Here is a 25,690-nt window from a genome sequence, read left to right as displayed (position 1 = left end):
TTGGGTGTTATGTATGCCATGACTAACTTTTTGCACATGGAGAAATTCTCCAGTCTAGGACCTGTGGTGTCACATCTTAAATTCCTCCTTAGGCCATTATGTGGGTGCATACGAGGAAAAAAAAACCCTGGATAACAATAATTTTGCCAAGTCAGTTCTTCCTCTTCAAGCTCGAGCAAGGGGTGCTTGTTTAATAAGCGCGGTTTTCTAAGGTGGGGTGGAGAAGCCAGAGCAAATGCAGATTTATAACAAGGCTTCAACGGCTTCCTCATTCTTACATTTACTTACAGGTGACTGACAAAGCATAGGTAAATACAAATAAAGAGAAATTGCTTGAGGCAGTAAATGAATCATTAACGGAGGATGTCTGCTGACTTGATACAGTTCAAAACACATTTATCATCTGAAAACAAAATAACTAAAAATTATTATTCCCTGCCCTCTGCCAGAGATCTGAGTACAAGGATCCACCGAGTGTCTATAGCAGCACAGAATCGGCTATTTCCTCCTAGGCAGAGCTGGCCTTAGGGGTGGGCGACATGAGTGACCACCCAAGGTGCCATGGTCATGGGGTGGGGGGTGCCACACATGTAGAAGGAGACTATGCTTACATTAGCACTCTCCCCCTGCCAATCCCTGCCCCAGGCAGGAGGAACGGTGCCAACCCAACCTGCCCCCCCACTTCCAGCCATTGCTCAGGAGGAGCTGGGCAGTGCAGACAGCAATAGCAGTGCCTGCTCGCCCACCCGCCTGGCACACATTCTGCTCGGGCTCCCCGCCCGCCTGCCTGCCTCTGCTGCACCAGCACCGCTGACTTGGTGGCGGGGAGGACTCCTCCTCCTTATATCCCAAGTTATCCAGAGAAGAAGGTGGACAATCATACCTGGGACTCATCCTAGCAATGACAGTAAGCTGCCTGTGAGCCTTCAAGACAGAAAACACCTCCCGACGGGTATCATCAATAGAGTCAGGCAGAGGAGAGAACTGCATGCCGTGTAATCTGCATTCAGCAAATATCTTATTATTTGAAAATAGATCAGATAGACAAAATAACATCCATATGAACTGATTGACCAAGACATTAGCTGCTCCTATGAGATCTGTGTTGGACCTTCTTTCTGAGTACTTCTGGGAAATAAATTACAACCAACAACAGCATTTCCCTCTGCAAAATGGAAACAGTAAGAACTTATATAACAGTGCCCGGCTGACTCAATGAAGCTATGCTACCAGTGCAGGTGAAGACCCATGTACCTGTTTCCCCTTTTCCCCAGTCATTCAGTAGGTCTACTTCCCCTTTGGTCTCGACCTCAGAATATGCGCATACATCTTTATACTACACCGAAGGTGTCAACGTGCTGTGAAACGTGTTTTAGCTTGGCCGTTCTCCCAAGGGTGTGGAGCACATTGGTATGTGGAGTGACCTACAACTCATGTCACTAATGGCAGAGCTGAGGAGAAGGGGGTATGAGGACAAGGACATTTGTGCAGTCTGTAGGCCTCATGCCCTATCACACACCAGGTAAAATGCACCTGCTTGTCAAACTGCAAAATACCAACAACAGGTCACATGCAAAAGAAAAAGTAAAACCAGAGCCTATTAGAAAAGATCTGCCTCCAGCTCACCCAGGTTTAGCTGACTGATCAACACAATATTATCCCCCATGGCTTTGCACCCTTTCGAAGCTGACCTCAACTGCCATCAGGTCATGGAGTCAAGATGGTAATTCCCCCTTCAAATCATGATACAAAGCCAACTGCTCCACATGATTGCTCAAATGCTAGCACTTGACCAGAAGGCACAGTGGGCCTTTGTGCTCAAGAGCTCATCTATCATCTCTCCCAGTTTTGCAGTTGCTCCAGTAAAATATATCACCAAAATAACCTTTCTTATAGCATCAGCACCTGCACTGATACTCTTGGATATGGATTTATGCACTGATTCAGCCCTGCAGTCAAGAGACCCCCTTCCTTTGTACTCAAAGAAAAAGGATATGCTCTTGTCAGAGAGCTCAACAACTGCTCTCTCACGTTACCACAGAAAAAAAGATGAAAAGGTGTCTGTGAGATGCTTAAGAGTGATGCCAGAGCATCTGCTACTGCAGGTGTGCCTTGGAGGAAGAAAAAGAGAAGTTGAAGGAAACGCTTCTGCTCCCCAATAGTGATTATCAGTAGCCACGCAGGGAAGAAGATTACATGTACTGTAATCTGAATTCAGCAAATAACACAAATGACCTATAGCTCGTGCAAATAATGGTGACACCGGTGGGAAGGGGTAACAGGGCAATCACCCAAGTGGAACTTGGAATCACTACGGAAATCTTTGAATGAAACACTGATGCCTGAAATTGTCAGCAGAGAGGGAGGACGGGCTGGTGGTTAGGTGGCAGGCCTTTCCTACTCTGCCACAGACTTCTCCTCTTTGAACCTGGTGGATGACAAATGCACCTCTCGCTGCTGATGCCAAGGGTTGCACGTTCAAATCGCCAGGCGGCGATAACAGGCAGAGAGAAAATCCACACACGACCTTGTACAAGTCACTTGGAGAAATATAATCTTCATTTATATATGGAAAACTGTGGCTTAAGGAGAATATCTCACGGTGGGAGGGGGAGTGGGGAGCGTGTGGATAAATACAAGTTGGTGAAGCACTTACAGTATAATAATGAAGACCACATGCATATCCAAGATAAATTGATCTATGTGAATCTCATTATCAGATCAAGGCCTTCATGAATTTTTGGAATAGCGACATTTCTCAGCAAGGTAGTAGCTCTTTTCCTGATATGGGGCTAACATTCAAAATGCCTCCCTGAGGTTGGTTTTTTCATTTTGAGCATTTTCAGCAAACACATGAAATGCAGCAATGGCAGATCAATCACTGGATTTAAAGATGCATATAGCTTGTTTATTCACATTCTTGAACCAATAAAATCTCACGTGGCGTTACAAGGAAGGGAAGTAGTAATGAAGCCGATTGCAAAGCTTGAATTCTTTGCAGGTAGTTCCTTTGCAATGAGGTTAACTTAATGGCTTTTTGGAGGGGGAAATTGTGTTTTTATTGTTTGACTGTTTCATTGTGTTTGATGGTAGGTTATGTTTTTTAAACAGGGACAGTCTGTAAGGATACACAAAGCACTCAGTGAGTTTGACCCAGTGGCTTTGTACAATAATGTGAACCTTGTATCCAGCATCAAGGAGCAGTTTTAATGGGTTACACACTTTTCTTACCCAGGGTTTGCTAACTACAAGGTTGACAACGTGCAGAGAGTCATGGCCATGGAGACGTTTATGGGAGTTAACGAGGTCAACATCAAGGCAAAAAAGCTACCAATGTATATGCCTAGGAGGAAGGGAATTATAACATTGTTGTAAGCAAGAAATTAGTACGGCTGTGCAAAGCTTTGGGTGGTGATTCGATTTGGGGGAGATTTGGTGGCCGAATCTTCTAATCCAAATCGAATCAGGGGGCCAGTTACAAGGTCTGAATAGATATGAAGCTCTCCCAGATCGATTCGGGACAGTGATTCCAATCACTGAATCGAATCACTGTCCCCCAAATCAGCCGAATCCAAAGCGAATACTAGCTGTTTCGCACAGGCCTAGAAATTAGCAGAGCAATTGGTCACCTGAGACGCTTACATACATGGTAGCATAAATATCTCAGTTATACTCAGCCCCAAATGTAGCTTCAGAGGGGGCACCAGAATGGCACGTGCCATAACACTTACCCTGCACCAACAGCAGCCAGTCTTCCGGGAGCTAGTGCTGAGGCAACAGAAGCTCCTGTGTGAGGGGGTACACACTTGGCACCCGTCCGCCCCAGGTGCCAACATTTTAAATTATATTTCTGCATATTTTAATGCAAGAAGCAGGAAGAATTGGAATTCCTAGTATGCCCACAAAACCACGGTCTGAGACATGGAGGGATAGTTCATGCAACTACAATACTGACATAGATGGGTAAAGCTTGTTCATGCAGGACAGGAGTGGAAAGAGGCAGAGGTGTTGCTTTGCATGAAGAGGTGTTGCTTTGCATTGCAGAACACTTGTTCTGAGGTTGAGACCCAAGTGAGAAGTAGACCTACTGAAAGGCTCTGGGAAAAAGGGAAAACAGGAACAGCAATGTTATGGCAGGTGTCTGCTACAAACAACTGAACCAAGAGGAAGATGGGAACAAAGATTTTTTTATTAAAAATTAGCTGAAGTACTCAAATCACAAGCCCCACTGCAACCTGATGAAAGGTATTTGTACATGAAAGCTTGCAAAGAAGAATTTTTTCAACTATTTAAGTTGGTCTAATAAAACATATCAGATTTAACCAAAGAACCTTGTCTGCATAAACCCCAGGGAGCGACTTTAACTACCGTGGTATTTGGTAGAAGGGTAATACAGCAGGGCACAGACTATCCAGCAAGTTGGACTGTACTGGAGGCAACTTTTTGGCACAGATGATGGGGAAAACCAACTTGGTAGGAGGCTCTTCTTGGTTTGCTGTTTCCTAATAGGGAGGAATCAGCGGAGAATTTGAAGGTGGAAGGTAGCATGGGTGTCAGGAGTCGGGAAATGATGTTAAGAACAGGAAAAGCAGAGAAGAGTTGAATAAATCATTAGACTTGAGAAAACCAGCTGCTAACAAATTCAGAGAGTCCTAAAGGAAGCAAGTCTAAGGGGAAAAGGGTTGAGGAGAGTTCATTATTCCATTAAAAGACAATATTAATTGCACAAAAATATGTTATTCTAATGCATAGGAAGGATAACAGACATAGAGAAAGACATTAGGCTAAATTATGAGTCCTTCAATGACCAGAAATTAACAGGAACCTGACATATATGGGAAATTTGGCCATATTATTAAGGAGGAATATGGGCATAGTAGACCCTTTAGGGATTAAATCAAAAAAGCCAGGCACACATTGATATACAGCTAGCAAGGCACATAAAAGGAAAAGGAAGACCAAGAAAGGGTCAGACCTTTTCTGAAAGGGAGCAGGAAGCTGGTAAAGCAGATCAAGGATGGGATGCAAGAAAAACAAGCTGATAAAGCAGTGACACAAAACACCTGCCTACAGACATTATGAGCTTCCTTTTAACTAGATAACCTTTTGGTTAATGTCTCCATAAAGCTGAAGGACTAACATTTGTAGGGCAGCTGGAAAAGTCTATTTTAAAGACTGATGTAAAGGAGGAACAAATAGAAATGTCAGAGACCAGGTCCGGGTATTTCGATAGCAGCTGGCATTTCCATAGTGTACTCTTCTTTTTCAAGGAAGATTAAAATGGTTCCTTAATCGATCCCTCCTTACTTGTGTGATACAAAGAACTTTCACACTCTTTTATTGACCAGGAAACTAGAATTAAGAAGTAAAACATTTTCAAAACAGTTCACAACTTGTAGTAAGCCCAATCCGAGCCAACTGGGAGAAAGAACCTAGCCTTTATAACTTCCTTATTATGTGACAACTTACATTTTATTCATGAAAATAAGCTGCTTTACATTTTTATGGCCATGATCGCATGTTTGATAGGAAATGTTTAGTCTGCTCATGAGATACTTCCTTATGATGTTACAATTTATATTTTATTGATGAAATTAGGATGCATTATATATTTTATGGCCATCTTTGCATGTTATGCAAGAAATGTCTAGTTTGCTGCTGAGATACATTATAAAAAGAATAATCTCCATATTGGCAAGAGTAGGGATGGAGAAGACAGGCCAGGTTTGCAAAAATATTTAGAGGTGTACAGTTACCTTTCATGCACAGGCAAGTGAGCCTCTGTTTGCAAACAGACCCAAACTAGCTGAATTTCTACCGGCTACAAATTAAATATGTAAATGAAAAATGCCTTTTGCACACATTAAACACATTCAGGACGAAATCCTGGCTTTGCTGACTTCAGCTTGGCTAGGACTTCTCCCCCAGCATATACACAGCCATAATCTGAGAAATCTTACCTCTAGACTGTGCAAATGCAATATAATGGTGGACAATTTTGACATGAATTGGATCCCACTGGTGAACACAGATCTTCAAAGTATTCATCATCCTGTAAGTCCCATAACTTTTTATTTAGGGGCCTAGATGGGATTTTCAGAGATGCAAAAGTCTGCCAAAGGATGGTCCATAGATACTAAAGCCACTTTAAGTAAGTCATATAAGGCCTGTTGTAAGTACCCTCAGATTCCACTCACTTCCCTTGGTTCTCTGGATGCTTGGCCGCTGGTTAAGTCAGGCCTTTTTGAGTGAACCTGGGCTATAGCCAAAATATTGCTCTTTACATCTTATCTTGATATATGATAATGATCTTATTGCACACACCTTTTAAAGAGTCCACAGTGGTCATGACTATGACTTTTCCATGGCGGCCCCTTACTAGGAGTCTCAGTTCATTCTGCCTCAACTCACATTAAACTCACAAATATTTTTCTATTGCAAAGGTGTGTTTTCAGCTTAAGCAGCAGCATGTTCTGGGTGGCAGAGTGTGGGATGGGATTTTGCAGTCTATCCTCACTTCTCGAGCAGTCACTTTACTTGTGCGAGCCACCACCCTATCTTCAAATTGGGGATCTAAGAGCGAAAGGTGCCATTTCAATTGGTCCACTTAGGTTTTAGCACCAGTGTACATGAGGATGGAGCTTGACCTCTGATCTTGACAAACGATGCAGAGACATTTTAAATCAATTGATTTCATCATATGTATGCAGGGGCAATATACAGTGATATTCTCAAAACTGACAATTATAGGCCAGAATCTGTCGTCGGTTCTGTTGTCAGATTCAGTTGCTGTGGTGCAAACGTGGAGTCATTCAACAGACATCCAAAAATTTCACAGTATTATCTCTTTGCGGAGAAATTTGGTTTTAAAGCCATTCAATGCGACGGACAGCTCTGAAGGGCCAGATACACACAAAGGGCCAGTTACATACAAAGGCACGAAACACAACAGGAATCAAATGATAACAAATTCAGAAGGAATGTGAAAGAACCCAAATCATGGAGAAAGCAACACAACAGAAGAACCTCCAGATGATCCCCATAAAGGTGGCTAAACATTAAATCTAAGAGCAGCATAAAGATGCATTTCATACTGCATAGCTGACCAGCCTGATTATGGTCTAGGCCTTGAACTTGTGGTCCTTACCCAGGCTTCAGTGGAATTATTGCCTAAGCAAACACATTGGGCATGGGCATGAAAGCTCAGTCATTCGGGTAGGTGGAAACTTTGTTGTTCCATTGCTATCATGCACAGAAAAAAAGCTAAGGTACAAAGTAGAGGTGCACTGATATATCAGTCCATATCGTATTGGCACCAATAGAAGGACAGTTGACATTATTCGCAATAGGCTTTTTGTGGCCAATGTGGCTGATAATGTCACTGTTAATGCCACATGCACATGGCCAGGAACGCAGCTGGGCAGCTTGAAGAGAAGTGTCCAACCAGTAAGTCTGTGGAGGGAAGGGCAATTGAGGCCCCCAGGGTGAGGGAGGGAGTGGGGCAGGGGCAGGCACTGCCCAGCCAGGGTCGGGGGTGGAGCACAGGACGGAGCCAGTCTGGAAGGCCGGGGGGGCATGTGCCTCCTAGATTTGTTTGTCGGGGGAGGGTGGGCTGTCTGCTGAGGGCTTGGAGCTAAGGCCTGCACCAGCCTTGTACTGGTGGGGAGGGGGCTGGGCTGGGGCTGTGCTTAGGGCAGGCGGGGACAAGGCAGGGGGCAGTGGTGTATTTTGAGGTGACTGTAGCCCAACCCATAGCCCCACTGCCCCCTGGACGAGCTACCTGTGGCTCCATCCCACGCCCCGCCTGGGCAGCGCCTGCCCCTCCCTCCCTCATTGTGGGGGCCTTGATCCGGACACCCCCCCCACAGACTTATCGGCCAGACGCTGCTAAGCTGCCAGCTTTTGGATCAGTATCAGCCAAAAAAATCTTTACCAGTGCACCCCTAGTACAAAGATACATGATCCAAGTCTTGCAACAAGGAGGGGTCTGCGGAGCTCTGCTGTAGCATGAACAACAATTTGCTGTGTGCTTGTAGCAAATAAAGGATTAAGGCTTTGATTTAGCATAAATCAAAATTAACATAAGTGAAATACCGCACTGAAGTAGTAGCTCAATGAGATAAGCATGTGCCTAACTTTAAGCATACAAGTAAAGCATATTGCAAAATGCAGTGCTTTTTATTGCAAACTCCTTTGGATATGGAATTGCCCTTTTTAACTGGTCTGCAAAATATCAGCACAAGAGGGCGCAGTGATTTAACACTAATTGGTGGTCCAGCACAGCTGGGCTCAGTCCTGACATCAGAACTCAGGCGGTTTCCACTTCTGGGCCAAGATTTAGACACTGCATCCTTTAGAAGTGCAGCTGGAACTGCTCTGGGAGCCCGCTGATGAAACATGCCATTTGTTTAATGTAAAACTGGCCAATAGAAAGAATGGCAGGTGTTTTTCAAAAGCAGATTTGGGATTGCTCGGAATGAAAGAAGATGCGCAAAGAGAAGGCAGCTAGTGCTCCAGGCTCCTGCAGCCAAACCATCAAACAAGGTGCTTCACCCAGGAATAAGCCCACAAAAATATACCAGTGTTTTCAAACAGCACCAGGGAAGAAAAGGTCTACCAGCATCTCAGCACCCGGCAGCTCCTAGATATTTGTTGGGTTAGAGTTTCTTGCCTTGTTTAGAAGGGGAAACCATTTTATTCCTGTTGCCCTGGGGTGACTGAGTCCTTTTACCTGTAGCAGAAACAAACAGTGCTCATGGATGGGGTACAGGGATCTTGGGAAAATGTAACAGGACTTTGCCCCATGGTTTCCCCATTAGGCTTTAGGGACTCACTATCAGCAGCTGGGATCTCTTAAGTGCAAGGTGGGTTTTCTGCTGGCCTTTCTGGATCTTGCTCGGGCAGACGGTACCTTGGAGTCTTCCCAATTCCCCAGCTTTGCTTCAAGACAGGAGAAAAGAACAGACTATGTAAAGTCCCAAATCAAACACTTGTACTTGCACAGCACTCCTAATGATCTGACTTCCCTTACAACCAGCTGTAGCATTAACCCTACCATCTAAAGTAAAATAGGTCAATCAATGGACCAACCCATGCAAAGACCAAGAAGTCTCCTACAGCGGTAAGAACAGGAGTGTGTCTGGCCTGATTCTAATCCCGCATCTTGGAAGGGACTGGACTCCAGTGATTAGAGGACATGACTAGGAAATAAGGATGCCTGGGTCTTTTAGCCACACTTGGTGACCTTTTGCTAAACGTTTGCCCGCTCCATGCTTCAAGTCCCCTATCTCTAAAATCAAGACAGGAATAATTACCATTCAGAATGAATGCGAGGCGGTGCAACAGGGAGCCAGGGGCTCCTCTTACTGTAAGAGAAAGATTGCAGCAGAAAGAGCCCCGGGCAGTTGAACAGGGGTTAGCTGCAGGAGGGAAGGGAACAACTGCAGCCGAGGCAGTAAGCTGTCTGTTAGGATGAGGGGCTGCACCTGCAGTGAGTCAAAAGAGCTGACTGGAAGGGAAGGAGCCCTAAGGCAGAGGGGCGATGTAGGCCTCAACTTTGCTGAGAGAGGAGTTGGTGCCCAAACAAATCCTTGCCTTTCAGAGCCCTTCCTGCATTTTGTACACTGTTTCCCCGAAGATGTATTACCCCTAAGAGAGTTTAGCTATGAACAAAGGAGCTTGCTCATTCTTCAGCTCCATCTCAGATGAGGGAAATCCCATCCTGAAGCATGCACCAGGTGCGCTTTCATTAAGCAGGCTAGAAGGCCCGTCTTCTAGGAAGCTAGTCTTCTTCATGTGAGGCCTGTACATAATCCTAATTTCAAGGATATTTGAGACACTTTGGACATCTAGATGCCAATATAGGCCCAAGAGACCCAGTATTTCTGATTCTGACTGGAAATAGAAAACTTTATCCTCCATCTTGGGCTTTGATCCCTGCTGAGAAAAACAGCAGAGATGGTACCAACACCCCAATAAACCTTGTGTATTTGATTCATAAACACTTGGAAGCACTATTTACCTAGAAATTTAGGGTTAATAATGCCTTCATCTTTCAGCAACGGTGTAAATACTGCCTTTTCAGAGCCATCTGATCCTGTGGGGAACAACGGCATTTCAGAAAGAGAGAAACATTGGTTTTGAGGGAATGGTATCCAGTGACAGGCCTGGAGACCTGACGGCGACTCGCTGTGCAGTCTTGACTTTGTTACCCAAGGCAAAATTTGCCAAAGTGGTCTGTGAGTTGAGGTGCCCAACTCCAAACACCTTGGATCTGACTTTCAGGAACCGCTGGGCAGCTGCAGGTCTACCTGATTATGATTGGGGTTGCAGGTGTTCTGCGTCTCTGAGAAAGCAGAGGCTCAAGGAGGGAAGCCCCCCAAATGGGATACCCTTTTAACACTGTAACCTTAACCTCTGCTTCCCCATCTACAGATGGGGAGTAACAATACCCAACTTGCAAAGGGTGTTAACACCTGCAGATGAAAGCACCCGATATCTTGCAATTGCAAATTCTTCTCTTGCTTTTCTTTGGAGGATGGCATGGAAGGGAATAATCAAGGTAAGGCACTCTGCCCTTGAATGGGGAATTCCTCATGCAATGCTTTAAATTGGAAACACCTGTGAGTAGGGCCTAGGTTTTACTCACCTGAGGGCCTGCATCAAGTCTGAGAAGTTGCTTTGCAATTCCTAGGCCAGGTGGTAGGCTGGAGGTCCATCCTCCTTGCCTAGCCCCCGAGAAAATGGTCATGTACCATGTTTGACTGGCAGAAAATTGAGATAATGAGGAGATATCACCAGTCACATCTAGACTGCAAGGGACAGCTGGCGACTCCACCGTCCTGAGCTCCTGTACAAGCCCCCTGTTCTTTTGCTACATTTCCTCTGGAGGTTTGGGCACTGCTTTACTTACGTGCAACACTGAGGAGCACACACAGTTCTCTCTCATTCAGCAGCTCCGAGGCATAGCAATGCTGGTTCTGGAGCAAATTCTTCACCTGGCCGCTCTCATCTGCCACCTCAATTTCCTCTGCAACATAAAATGCACGGATAGATGAGGATGGCAGGGCAGGGAGTGGACCGGGGCTGGCTGAAGACTCTCCACATGGCAAAGAAACCAGGGATGGCTTAGAGCAGCAGAAACCTTTCAAAACAGCTGGATCTGAGAAGTATGATTCAGGCCCATCTTGGAAATATGATGGTTACTCTGATCTGCAAGGCATCAGCTAAACTCATTAGCAGGTGGCTATAAATAGCCAGTCTGTTAGTGAATTTTGTGTGATTTAACCTGGTAATGGAGCCAGCCCATGGACATCTTTTCAAATGAGAGCTCAGACTGAGACCTGGGCCAATACATCTGGCTTTATATGGAGACATATGCGAGGACAGTAGGGGTTAGCTCCAGTGGCCTTGTTTTAGCTGGATAGCCATGCTTGATCACCATACAGGACTTGGTGATCATAATCTGCAGGAAGTCAGTGTGCACTTTCTGGCTTTGGCTTACACCTTGCAAACTTTGATGACGGATTCCTCCCATAAGCAGATCACCACTGAGTTTGGCCTGGCCCCATGCCAGACTTCACAGCCACATAGTGCCCCGCACTGAACTAAGATCCCCGAAAACCACATATGCCCTCCGTACCTTCACTCTCACGGCCACAGCAGCGCTTGATACTCTCCAGGAGAACCTGGACCTTACAGTTAATGTTAAAAAGAGCCTGCTCGTTCTCTGTTGAAAAAGGCATAAATAAAATTAATGGTGACAAGCTGAGAGGTTTGAACAAACCAGATGCGCTGCTTCCGCCTTCCTCCAACTCAAAGCTCTGCATGTGGGCAGTTGCTCACAGCTCTTCCTGTCCCAGCCTCTCTGGACAGAAACCTCTCTAGGACATGGTTAGCTGCTGACTAGTGCAGGAAGCCAGCGCTACTCCATCCTCAAAGCCCACAGTACAAGTGACTACAGACAACAGGGCTAGTAACCATAAGTTTACTCAAAGTAACAGAAAATAGGGTTTGTAATACTTTCCTTTTTTTTACCGTACCTTCTAGGACTTGCTAATGGACGGCAGTAAAGAGAAGTTACATATAACCCCATGCTGAGAAACATGCACAGAGCTGTACTCTCTAACGGCAGGAAGCCATGATAGGGTATGTATTAACAGTGCCACTGCAGACTAGGGAGGCGCTTACTCTTCTTTTGGCCTTGTGCCTCCTTGCACCCAAAGGGCATATATCGATGATAATACACACCCTGCATGAGTTTATTGCACTAGCAAATGCAAATGCTCATCACCATTTAAACCAGATTACATCTGGTTCTCGCCCTGAAAGTTTCACCTTAACCAATCAATTTAAGAGACAGAGTCCTCCAGTCTCAGAATCACTAGGGAGCTGGTGGGCTGAAGTCCCAGAAAATTAGTTCCTAAATTAGTTGCTTTGGAGGATTTTAGGTGCCTTTGACATGTCACCCATAATTTTTTCACCTGGATTCCTTTGGTTTTAGAGCGGGGCAAAAATGCCAGATAGCTCTTGCTAAAATGTCCGTTTTATTAAAAAAGTCCCCAGCAATACTTTTGTGTTTTCCTACCCAAAAAACCCCAACCTTCTCTCATTTCGAGTTTTGAATAAAATTAGAAACAATCTTTTAAAAAGCCATACTTCTCTTTTTCTTCTTTATTACTAGTAAGTAAACTGTATTTTCTGAAGCATTTGGTTTTCTGTAGGAAAAAAACCAGAACTAAAAATTTCAATGAAAATGGAAATATTTCATGGACAACTTTCCTTTGCTTAAAGAGAAGTTACTTTTAATTTAAAACGGTTCTTCAATTGAAGAGTTCTGTTTGGATGACAGAACTTTTAACTGCATCCACCTACAGGTCTCCCCAGAGACCGTGTCCCGAGATCACCCATCCCAAGTAACCTGGTTCTTTGTGAACAAACAGGAGACAACGAAGATTCGAGGTTGGGCAGGTTACTTACCACCGTACAGCACGGTTATAAACATGTCTGGGAATAACCTAAGAAAAAGGCAAGAGAGAGACCCATTGGCAGCTTTCTCACCATTGCATGCCGACCGTGAGAAGCAACCACATCACTTAGCTAAGTGTCCCTTGCAAATGCCCACGGTTAGGTGTTAGTTCCAACCCAGCTTTGCTTGACCCCTAAGACCTCTGCTAAAACGCCTCGCCAAGGTGTTGCTTAGTGGCTCCGCTCTGCCAAGACGAGTCACAAGTGCCATTTGGCACCATCTTCTGGTTTTTGCCAGAGTGGGAGGGGAAAAGCTGGAATCACAGCACAAAGCAGGTGAGGAAAACAACAGCTCTCAAAGGGGTGGGTACCTGGAAACGTTCTCCGGCAGCAAGAGCCTCCAGATTCCTTCACGTATGACCAAGGCGGCAGCTAAAAGTGAAGCTTAGGGTGCCTGTCCTGGCTGCCAGGCACCAGCATGCCTTGTTTCTCCTTCACATCAGGCCACCCATGGGGCCTGCAAACATTTGCTTAGGCTAGGAACCAGTAGGGTTGAGAAATGTCTTTATGTGGCTGAGCAAATATTAGCCCATTATTCATTCAAAAAACCTAACAGGGCTCTTGGCATCTTCTGTCAAGCACCTGCTTGCATAGGGAGGCACGGTGTTGGGCTGGCCCCTTGCCAGGATACTTTGCTTTACAGTATCTCACCTGGGAGGGGACTGAGGATAAATGGGGAGAAACGGAGGGAGGAAGCATGTTGTTTCTAGCCCTGCTCAGAGGAAACCAGGCCTGTTTCACAGCCAGACGTCGGTTTGGCTTCATCGTAGGCTGGCTTGAAGAATGGAAGTGACAGTTTCTTTTAAAAAAGCAATCAACCTTCAGTTCCAGGATTAGGCTTCCAAGGCAAAGGGTGCCTCTCATTGCAGCCAAAATAACAGTAGGAATGGTGTAGGAGTGCTCTCTGCTGGGAGAGCTCACCGCTACACAAGTCTCGGCCTCTCCCAGGCTGGAAACACACTCCTCTGAAAGTCATTATTCCAATGTAAACTGCTTTGAGCTCCATGGAAGAAAAGGGCCAAGTTTTATGATCAATTAGTAATTTAGCAACAGGCACATTTCAGCACATGAGGGACATCCCTAGCAGTATCTCAAAGATGTTTCGGGAATTTGTGGGCCCACCCTTCCTAGAACTGGCAGTGCCAGGTACTGCTTGAGTGCGTGGTATAAGCTATTAAAAACCAAACTGTAGAGGTCCAAAGCAGCTTTTATCCAGGAAGGAAAAATATCCTTTGTGATGCAATGTAGTTGCTTATGATGTACATGAAGGATCTCACTAGTGGACAGTGGCATATAGGGTTTAACAGGGTTAAAAATCTTCCAGATTGCTTACTTATGAATGTCCTAAAGCAGTTGTTTTCAACCTGTGGTCCACAGACCACAGATTATGTCGAAAGGGTCCATGAAAGATAACTATGATCAACCAAAAGTATATGAATACCCGCACTTACAATTCAAAGGGGTCCGCACCTCCATTTGAAATTTCTGAAGGGGTCCACGCTTCCATTTAAAATTGTTTAGGGGTCTGCAAATGGAACAAGGTTGAAAACCGCTGTCCTAAAGCATCCTGTTGGAACTCCAGGATGCAACTATCAGCGTGTATTTGAGCATGTGTGACTATGCCCGCATACTTGCATATTTAGGGTTTTAAAAATAGCATTCCACAGCCTCTGCTTGCAATTGCCTGTACATACATGCTCCATAACTCACATCAGGCATGTGTAAGTTTGTGTTGGAGTCTGTTTATGCCTGTGCATGTACTGATATGTCTCTGTATGTTATTACGTGTTGGACTGTCCCATGGATATTAGGTATGCATGTGTGCACAGAGGTGTTGTTCACTCCAGCAATGACTGAACTTGTTTGGTTGGATGCTTTTAGCTGAAGGGGATGCAGGACTTATGCAGATGACAAGCTGGTGGCCACTGTAGTCTGCTGAAGATGAAACAGTTCAGATTCTGTGTCACTAATCTGCTGAGTGATGCAGCTCCTTCTAATTTCCAGCAACTGGGCCTGGTCTCTCCTTGTGGCCCAGGCTTCCAGCAGCCTTGTGTAGTGCTGTGTTATCTCCCCAGGGGTGTCCCGTGGCTTCTGCTGTAAAACAAATGAATGGCACAAACTCAACTGCTTAGTCCCAGTGAGCAGCTACATCCACGCTCTAGCAGCCCTGGCCTAGTGGATAAGCCACAGGACTGGGCACAAAGGCTTCTAGTTCCAGTTCTGCCACTGACCCGCTAGGATTTTGAGCAAGAAACAAACTGTCAGTCACTCGTTTGTAAGGCAAGGGTAATGGTACACACTTTTACAATGCACACTACAGTGTAGGGTGCCCTCACCATGCAGTGGTTATTTTCCTCCATTCGCAGGGAACGTATTTTATCACTGCACTGATTTTTTTGTTCCCTAATTTCTAAAATCTAGGTGATGCCTATTAATGACTCACCAGCACCTCAAGGACAAATCTTCTACTTAGAAGCCATTCCCCTAATTTGCATATTGCCATTTATTACTGTGCAATATTTACATATCTGTATGAAAAAGAATGGGGCTGCCTAATCTGCTGTTCAATTCCCACCCAAAGTCATAAATCTTATTTTTTTCACAGTCTGTCTCCACAGCAGTTGGTTGTGATGAAACAACAGAAGCTGTCACAAATGAGTCCTTAGGAAACAGAAATGCCAGGTTCGTGCAAATACCGGGTGCAACAAAGCATTAAGGAAACATAAGACAGAAGTGGGACAGGTTCACAACAGCATAGCTTCTCAAGATTTTCTAAAAGGCTCTTGACAGCTGCGAACTCTGTTGTTTCATGTAGGGTTTAAGTTGTGATTAATTAAACATTCATCACTTTTATAGCGACAGGGAAGATTACAAAAGCTTCCTCCATGTCTTAATGAACTGGGCCTGATTGCCACCTTGAAGTAAATTATCCCCCCATGTGATAGATAGGTCCGAAACCAAGTAACACAAAATGTATGTGATTCGTTCAGGACCACGCATTGAACAGGAACAGGAACAGAACCGGGACTAGAAGTGAAGAATCCTGACTGCCGGTTCCCTTCTCCAACCCCTAGATTATATGTCCTCTGTGTTATAGGCACTGCTGATTTGATGGAGAAACAAGTAGCAGTAGGGTTAAAGTGCTGCCATAGCTGTGATGGTCCAGGAAATACATGAGAGGATGGTTGTGATCTCTTTTATTAAACCAACTGTATAGTTGGGAGAGACGTTTGCTAAGCAGGAGTCGTGTGAGCCTAGGAAGCACTTGGCTTCTGATACTGGCTATAAAGTTCAAAGAACTGGGTCTCCTCTCTGTGCTTCAGAAGAGATCTGGCTTGGCTGGATGAGTCTGCAAATGGCTGACTTGCATTTGCCATCTTTGCTCTATGGATAGACTCCTGGCATGCACCGTGATACAATGGCATTTATATCATCATATAACGTTACATGGCAGGGACAGATCCCTAGATGCAAATTACACAACATAAGACTTACCCTGGAGGGGAAAAAAAACTTCAGCGGTTGTCAGATGAAAGGAACTCCTGCTACTGGAGCTGGTGGGTCTGCAACGTTGGGCATAACTGGCTCAGGTCAGTGCATCTTCCCTGGCCTACAACGTCCACCTCGCCTCACCTTTTGCAGTGCAGGAGGCTGAATCACAAGGGCCATCACTCCATTTGTCATGCACGCCTCTTCGAGGTTTGGCCAATAGCCCAATGGAAAACAAGATGGTTCATACCGTAAGCAACTCCTCTTGGGCTCTGAGCTCCTGGTCCAGTAGTTCCCCCTCCTTCTGGCTTGCCAAAGCCTGCACCGTAAGCCGTAAAAACTCCTCGTTCAGCTCATCCAACATGTCCTCCAGCTTTGCAACCTGCAACTGAACCCACTCTAATGAAGCCTTTCAGTCAAAGAGCCCAACAGTGAGGAGCCAGGTCAAATAACGCTCAGCAGAACTGACCCTGGATCCTTCCCATGTGGCTTGGGGGAAACTGGCGGCTCCTGGATGCAGAGGTAGAAGAAAACACAACCAGGGAGTGCCAGCTGTTGAAGAGCTCACAGGACCAAGTGTAAATGCAGCCTTTCTTGGCAGCAGTCACTGCTGGGGAAAGTTATGTGTGCTAACTGTGTGCAAGGTGCTGGGTGCTATTATAACATCAAGATGCAATAGTATCAGAGCAATGGCAGTGACTGGATGCCCCCTGGACTTGGACGCTCTGCAGTGACCTCCTGTTCTCTTCCAACAGGTAAGCGATCAGTCAGAGGGGCTGTCATACCGAGAGGGGCAACGGTTTTCAAAAATAACTAGAGATTTTGGGTGCCCAGCCTAAGACGGTTTCAAGGGCCCTTATCTCTACAGGGGGCATGCTCAGCACTTCCTGAAATTCAGGACCCTTTAAGGTATCTGAAATCAGGCACCTCAAATTTGAGACATGCCAACATTCAGTATGGAGACAGGAGGAAAAAGGTAAGATCAAAGGCTTCTTAAATATTCTTCTTAATATAATATCAGCGTCTTAAATACACATTGCTCTGAATTTTCCCTCCCTTCTGCTGGATTACTCAGAAGTCATTCCATTGAAATGGTGGAGTAACACGAAGGAAGAACTGATACGAGCCAAACAGGATTTGACCGACTGTCCGACTTACCTGAACATGAGGGGAATCGGCATTCTTCTTGCCTGAGTTTTCACACCACTTCCCGGCTTCTTCTGTCCCCAGATTTTCAACAGAATCCAGGATCTCTGCCTGCAGCTGCAAGCGTTGGTAATGTTGCAACCTAGACGCATCAGACATGAGATAATCACCCTGGGCCTTTCCAAAATGAACCTCCTTTGCTCACAGCCCAGATTCAACAAGAGCCTACAGCTTAGGCCCTTCCTTCTCCTGCAGTGAAAAGGGAATGGGATGAGGAGCAGAAGGAGGAGGAAGAGAAGAGAGTGAATGGATACACTTGCTATTGCACCCCACACCTGGATATTAAGGTTTCTAACTGGAGCTTCAAACGCATCTTAAGAATTTCTCCAACTTGACCGGAGCCACAGTCCAGCGCTGAATGCAGCACAGAGGGAGACACTTATGACCAGCTTTAGAAGTTTAATTGTAGAAGGAGATCATCTCCAGATTAGAGCCGGTAAAAAATATCCAGCCAGACTTGATATTATTAACAGAAAATGGGTCTCTCAAGAAAATATTTTAAAGGGAAAAAAACCAAACAATTTTCAGAGGAAAGAGCTATGCTTTTGGAGAAATATTGAGATAGCTGCTATAAACAAAATGTTTTTTAGTTTTTTAACCTGATTTTTTTTTTGTACAGAACTAAACCTGAGTTTATTTCTGTCATTTTCTTCCACAGAGGGAGTCAGTTATTGATCAGCTTTGGTCTACATACACATCTGTGATTTTTTTTTCCCAACCATAATTGGGCGCTAGATGTTATACAAGGCTAAGGAACAGAACCAGTGATAGTCCTTGATGACTTAAGCTAAATTCCTTGGCAGTCAAAAACTGGGGACCGGATTGGGGATCCTGTATAAATTAGGGACATATTCTTCTTTCAAATATTTTGGGTGAGCAAAACTCCCAACAAGTTCTATGAGAATTTGAGCCCGTGTTTATAAACATATAGCTTTGGTAGAGCACGAGCTGACTATATTATAGATGATTTTCTCCAGGATAAAATCAGGATTAACAAACCTATTTGATACCTAGAGTGCTCCCATTCCTTCCTCCCTGGGGTGAGGGCTGTGCATTTCAGTTATTTTGGGTATCTTTCACAGCTCTCGTCCGTCTTAGGATCTCATGATAGTTGAACATTTATACAGAGTAAGGGGAGGAACCAGAAACAGGCAACATGAATGCATCACTTTGAGACCTAACTAATGGAAACTCTGTCCTGTGATGTAGCCTAAATTCTCCTTAACTCATTTTCATCTGAACACTCCTTTGACTTCTTCCTATCATATTTCTCCTCCTGCCTAGGCATTTGTCACATAATTCTCTAGTTATACTGCACACCACAACCTAGTAGTTGTTCTTTAATAAATCACTCCAGAAATCCTAGAATATTGTCAGTACGGCGAACGCGTGTGGGCAGAGTGATGGAGAAGGAATGGCCACATCCTTCAACTTCCTTGCAATCATCTTGATTTCACATCGGTTTTAATATGCTGCTTTACAAGTAGCCTGAGATTAAAACTCACTTCTCACCGGGAAAGAAGCAAGTGGTATTAGCCTAGTCTTTTACAAATGGGGAAAATGAGGCACAGGACAGGATAAGTGAGTTGCCTGAGAATGAGAGCCCTACACTATCCAGATGACACAACTGCTCCAGTCTCACTACAAAGCTGTTTCTGGATCCTTTCCAGAGCTGAGCCAGGAGCTGAGCTGGAACACAGTATCCACGGCTTAGGTCCATGCCCAAAAGCAACTTAGAAAGAAGCGGCAAAGTTATGTAACACGAGAGAGGGGAATTCCACGCTCATTATCTAGTTAGTCAGAACCTCATTATAGGACTATACAGCAATTGCATAATTGCACAGTGAACAATCTGTCCCTGCCCAGTACCTCTCACGTTGGGATTTCTCATAGCAGCAGGTATCTGGTGATATGTGAACTCTCAGCAGTTCTTCAAATACTGTCCAGGAATCTAAGACAGTGGATGACTTATCTTCTATAGGATCCTAAAGCAGGCACCAAAAGAAAGAAAGTGTCGAGTTCCAAGTCTTATGTCTAGAGAGGCTGAACACTTGCAGCTCCTCTTGTTTTCAGATGGAGCTGTGGGATCCCCCCGCCACTAGAGATGGAAGAAACAAGGCCTACCGTACAGGATGCATTCAAAAACCCCATGAAACAGCTGTTTCAGTTCACTGTGTTCATGTTTCATTTTGGTGCATTAATATGTGACACCGAGCAAACTGCAAAGTGCTCATAGCACATAAGCACACTAGAATATCACAACCTCTATGCAGAGCTACAAGGCAACCCCAGGTTTACTCAGGAGGTTTCCAAGTGCATCCAAAAAATCTGGCTTACCCAGGAAAGCCGTGGGTGAATTGGTGGTTCACTGACCGTGTTTAATAGAGCCTTTGTCCAGGGCTGCTAATGGAAGTTGCATCATCTCATTTACCTTCTCTGCCGCTCCCCAGGAACTCTGGAAAAAGGCATTGGCTAGAGCCATGATGGCTTTGTTGAGCTCCCTCTGAAAGCAAGAACCAGCAGCTGCACCTGAGGTAGATCCTGAAGCAAGGCAAACACAGACAGTCATGTGCCATTCAGCTTTCCCTGTGACAGTGCTCCTAATCTCACAGTGCTACCTCCTCAGCCATTAATTTGCCAGACCACTTCCCTAAGTGCTCCCAAAGCAGATGAAAAGCACCAGAGAGGACAAAACTAACCAAAACCAATGCTTCTGTTTTAACAATAGTAGAAGACCACAGTGTCTGTCACCAGGCAGGGTGAGCTCAGGGATACCTCCCCAGACACTCAACTGGTTTTACAACCAGCTTAGCTGACCCAGGTTTAAAAACGACATACATTTTTGCCCCACGAAACAAGCCAACAGTGTCAAAGGGGCTTTATGCAGTTAGCCAGAGGACAATGAATCTGATTAGACAGTAGTAACTGGGAACAGCGAAAGCTACTTTGACCTTCCTACAGCCAATTAGAAAGAGATTAAATATGCACATACAGAGAAAACATCTAATTATGTGTATAAATAAATATACAAAACCCATGCAACTCATTGCAGGGAAAGAATTACACATTAACAGCATGTACATGGGCTGTTAGCGTTGAATAGCTGTCCAGTTCATACCCTAGCCAGCCATGCAGGTCATCTAGTGATATTAAAGTGCTCCAGTGTAGTCCAGTCCTGAAACGCAAGCATGTCTGGGGAAGGAGGTAGCCAACAAATCACAAACATGTTATAATGTATGAGATAAGAATTATCTATGAAAGGCGCTGGGACAGACCATACATTTACAAAAGTCCCAAGATTTCTGACTTTATGCTCACAGAGGAGAGCTGGGTCAGAGATCTGGGATTTCACGATCTCCTCAGACTACTTTGCAAGGACAAGATCCATGTCAGTCAGACAGGACAAAGGACTAAGACGAGTTTCATGGTCTTTGACTCTAGTCATTCAAATGACCGAATCCCGTTCCAGACATTTCAAACCTGAAGCCCAAAGTTTGAAGCTATCCTGATATACCTCTGTGTGGCAGAGGTTTATTATAGGGAACGTCCAACTTGGATTGTGGTGCATCCCTAAAATTAATCCAAGTTACCCATCTGAGGTGCTGAAAGACATGGGGAAAAAACTCATCAAACCCTCATGCTTTACCAGAAAAAGTGGAGCATTAGGTCAACCCAGCTCTGCAGTGTCTGCATAGATTGGGCACTTTAGCAGGCTTTTATGGAACTTTTTTGTAATAGCTGATTCAATCAGCTATTAGATAAAAGCACCAAGAAAGCCCCACTAAAGTGCCTGATCTGTACAGATGTTGGGCAAGCCGGGTCCAACTAACGTGATGCCTCTTCTGGGTACGCGCCAGGCTTGGCGTGGGAACATGCCGAGTTTAAGGTAAAGCACCCTTTTTTTCCCCACCTCTACTTCTGCAAGCAGCTGGATATTCAGCATCCTGCCCGTTCACTTGCGATATGCATGCTACTCTTGCCTCCCCTAAGCATGTATGGCCACCCACAACGTTCCCGACTTTTCTCTGCAGTGGAGATGGTAAAATGAGAGGATTAAATTTAATAAGCAAAGGGAAAGCCTGAGGTTGGCGATGTTCTAGGAGCAACACAGTTCAGAGCTGTAGCTCACCAGCAGTACAGAGCTAAAGCAAAAATGTGTCGGCCTTACTGGCAGAAACGGCTCCGAAGTGTCACCAGATTCCAGAGCTCTGCAGTGTAATGGCCTGACATTTCCTCATTGAGTGCTTTGCTTGGTAATTATATGGTAAGTGAATGTTTTTTCCTCTCGTGAGGTAATGACCCGCTGTGAAACCTAAGGGCGCTTTCTGCAAGGATATTCATGATGATACTTGAGAGTTTCAGTAATCAAAAAAATGCAGACGCCTTCAAATGCTGGACCCATGCACACTCACCACCTGTGCCATTTGCAACGAAGCGGTAAATAATAGTGTAAAGCCAGCTAGAGAGGAATCATTAGGGCAAGGAAAATGTCCCATTTCTCCCCGGCTGAGTTACAGACAGAGCATGAATATCCAACATGCTCCCCACCTAGAACAGATGCTAATGATGCCTGGCAGTCATACCTGCTTTGATCCTTGCCAGGGCATTCAGCAGGGTGGCAATAAATGCCCCCACATTCTCCAGCTCTGCTGGATGTAGGTACAGAAGTCTGTTGATGGCATCATAGTAAAAGGCTCCAGGGCTCTGAAAATCCTCTTGAGTCCCTGCCAGATCTTGGTCTGGGATTGCCTGAGCCAACATGAGCACCAGTGCTGGGTGGAAGCAGGCCCTGCTTAGCAGGCGGACCACAGCACAGCCGAAACGGTATACCACAAATTGCCGAGGAGACAAGCTGGCTAGATCCATGGGGACTAGGGCATTTCCAGTGAGTCCTGGAGAGCTCTCATGCAACCCTGCCCCTGGAAAGGAGAAGATACAAGAGCCCAGGTGAGCAATTCAGCATCATTCCCATCTTGGGGAACGTCCTCTTCCTTCTGTCAGCCAATACCATTCCCTGCTCCCTGCGGATAGTTTGGTTAGTCTGTATGTAAGGGACAAATCTATCTTGCCTTCTACTTGACTTCAAGCTAACATGGCTAACTACATCTCTTCCTGTGAACCACCATAAGCTGATACCCATAGCTCTAATCCCGACTCTGCTCCAGCGCTGCAGACACTTTTATCCCACTTCTACAGGCTTGATGAGAGACACTTCCTCAGGAGGCACAGACTACAGGAAGACTGTGAATGGGCAGCCAGCCTAGGGCAGACCAGTCCAGTGCCCTCTGCCATGACAATCTCTACTGGTCCCCCTTCCAACTTGCAGCATGATGCTACCTCCCACAACCCCACCTCCAATTAGGATTCACAGAGCTACATATCTGGCAACTCGCTGCAGCCAGCTACAGCTTGTTCCCAACAGAGATGTATAGCCAGACCCCTGGTATAGGGCAGTTTTAGTAGAAGCAAAGGGGTGAGTGGGCCCCAGAGACTACCCCCACCCCCAGGTCAGGGTTGAGGAACATTGCCAGTGAACCTGGCCCTTTTCCCACTTGTATAGATGGGTTAGCGGGGATGTCTATCCTGCACACGCTGCTCCAAGTGGGCACCAGGTAAGTGGCTATCTAATGGACCACAGAGATGTTCCATGAATGTGATTCTGTAATAGCCATTCATCTCCACAATTCCTGTAATTCCAGACTCCTATTCTCTCTGCCCAGCCCTGGAGGTTTGCGTTCTGGACCTCAAAGGGTGGAGGCAGCTGGGATAGGAGCACTTATTTACCTGGAGCAGGAGGAGGACTAGGATGCTGCTTCAGCTGCTGTTGCTTCTCCAAAGCCTGCTTGATCTCCTGCAGGGTCTTGGCGAGGGGGGAAGTTGCCATCAGGCACTCCACTTCCAGCTCAGTGAGACAGGCCAGCGTGGCACTCCCAGGCTGCAGGCCTAACCCTGATGAACATGGATAATATGGTACATGAGACCCAGGAGGTTTTCATGTGGACAGCTGGGGTGGTAGTCAATGACTGCAGAATATGTTGCCCCAGATGAACTGTGCTGCACAAAACAATACCTCCCCTGAGCCCTAGAGGCTGGAGAACCTGCCTGGTTATCTTGTGCCTAACAGCAAAGTAGTGGCCAGCAGTTGCTGAGTACCCAGCTGCACAATGACTAGCAAAGCGATTGCTAAGTCAGGGACATGAGAATCCCTGGCTGCAGGGTCTTCCTCAGGCTGGCCCACCAAGGGAGCTTGCTGGGGAGTGTTCACTCATTGGCCTTCTTCCTAAAAGACATATATGCTAATATGGCACATCCTAAAATGTCAAAGTACTTTTAAAACACAAAAATTTGGCCAGTTTTTCACTCCACTCCTACATTTTAAGGCAACTGTGTTCACCAAGAATACCTTCACAAAACCTCCTGTGATGATTATTAAAGGGTTACTGTGTCCACAGCTGAAGCACTCCTCTTACCTTGTATCTCAGAGCCAGGAAGGCCAGCAGAGGCACCTTTGCTACTGGAGAGACCATGCTGTAGGGACAGGGCAGGGTCCTGCAGGACAAACAAGGCTGTGGTGTCACAGAAATGGAGAGAGACAAAGGCTATCGGAAATAATAGAGACAGACCTAGAAAAAGCACCTGGCCCGCACCTGTCCTTGCTCTGTTTCTGCTTTCCCTCGACTGGCCATCCTGTCCTGAGCCAGGAGCTGCTGTGTCACCTCTGTCTTCACAGCCAGATTCCCACAATGGACTTTACCAAGGAGGATGTTCAGTGCTTTCATTAACTCCGTTGCCTCTCGCCACTCGGCACCTAGTTGATTCAAGCAGCCAAATCAGGCACAGAATAACCATGACTTTATCAATGAAGGTGCCAGGCATTCATACAGCCCTATTCATTCCTTTGGAAAAGCACTTTGAAAACTTCATGTGAGGCTCATGCCGCCAGTACAAACCAGCAGCTAATTCCGCCCTTAGTGGAACAGCTTAAGCTACAAAGCTAGTAATGCTGGTATCAAAACTTGGTGGACAATTTGAAGAAGCTGAGCAGCATTAACAGAGCTGGGGTTCGGTGAAAACAGGGGTGGTTACTAACCACCTTATTAGACCTTCACCTTCGCATTGCATTGGAAAGGAACCTCTGCAGACTGGTAGTTGCAGCCAGGACTTGACCTTAATGAAGCCCAACCACTGTGGGTGAGCAGGGTGTGTGGATGGTGCCACCCCCAGCTCACCTCACCTGCAGCTCAGAGTTCAGCAGGAATTCGATCTAATGGACTCTCTGGAGCTCTGAGAAGGTTGTGGGGACTTACAAGCTACCACAAGCCGCTCCAGAGAACTTGACAGGGAACTACAACCTGCTCCAGAATGCCAGAGGGCGGATCCAATCCAGCTTAGGCAGAGACTGATCATCCTCAGTTGAAACGCCTTAGGTTGACAGTAATTTCTATGGAGCCCATTTGCATTTCTGAAAGGCTTGGTGGATTCCTCCCACACTGAAGTGATAGGCTTGATGCTCAGTGACACGGAAAGGTGCAGTGCTCTTCTCTTTGCTGCCCTGACTCAAGAACGTCCTAGCCATCCTGCTGATGCCCCATCCAGGCCCTAACACACCCTCCTCGCCTTCTAGTTCCCTCACCTGCATAGTCCACTGCTTGAACATCATTGCCAGTGGGTTCACTGCACTTCTGAGTACCTGTGGCTCCCTGGGTGGTGCTTTGAGTTTCATCCACAGGGACCCTTTGCTTGGTGAGGACTTTTGGCCCTTCAGAGTCCAGAGCTTGCGCCATATCCTAATTACAGAGAACAGCATCATCATGCTTTGCCACCCACAAATTCACCCCTCCTTTTCCTCAGCCTCTTCAACCAAACACACAGATCCCAGCAGCTAAATTCCTCCTCCATGCATGGGTCTTGCCCTGGAAATGCAGGGAGACATTTGGCCCTAGATGACGTGCCTGCCTAAGGACACTGA

The 25,690-nt window shown here is 45.8% G+C and overlaps 1 protein-coding gene across 1 annotated transcript; it reads right to left on the bottom strand.

The window, feature by feature from the left end:
• Nucleotides 1-7,921: 7,921 nt before the first annotated feature.
• LOC109318036 lies at nt 7,922-25,606 on the bottom strand. The gene is made up of 16 exons (XM_019547049.1): nt 25,355-25,606; nt 24,369-24,529; nt 24,192-24,270; nt 23,506-23,670; nt 22,305-22,640; nt 20,153-20,262; nt 19,591-19,706; nt 17,674-17,803; nt 16,766-16,903; nt 13,338-15,120; nt 12,870-13,016; nt 11,642-11,728; nt 10,913-11,029; nt 10,022-10,096; nt 8,835-8,940; nt 7,922-8,731 (listed from the first exon to the last, which is right to left on the bottom strand). Exons 1-10 carry the CDS (start codon nt 25,503-25,505, stop codon nt 14,926-14,928), a joined length of 1,581 nt encoding a protein of 526 aa, XP_019402594.1. The 5' UTR covers nt 25,506-25,606; the 3' UTR covers nt 7,922-8,731; nt 8,835-8,940; nt 10,022-10,096; nt 10,913-11,029; nt 11,642-11,728; nt 12,870-13,016; nt 13,338-14,925.
• Nucleotides 25,607-25,690: the final 84 nt, after the last annotated feature.

The sequence above is a fragment of the Crocodylus porosus genome, unplaced genomic scaffold, assembly GCF_001723895.1.
Source record: "Crocodylus porosus isolate Cpor-Errol unplaced genomic scaffold, CroPor_comp1, whole genome shotgun sequence".
NCBI lineage: Eukaryota > Metazoa > Chordata > Crocodylia > Crocodylidae > Crocodylus > Crocodylus porosus.
This window is presented reverse-complemented; position numbering and strand designations above follow the sequence as displayed.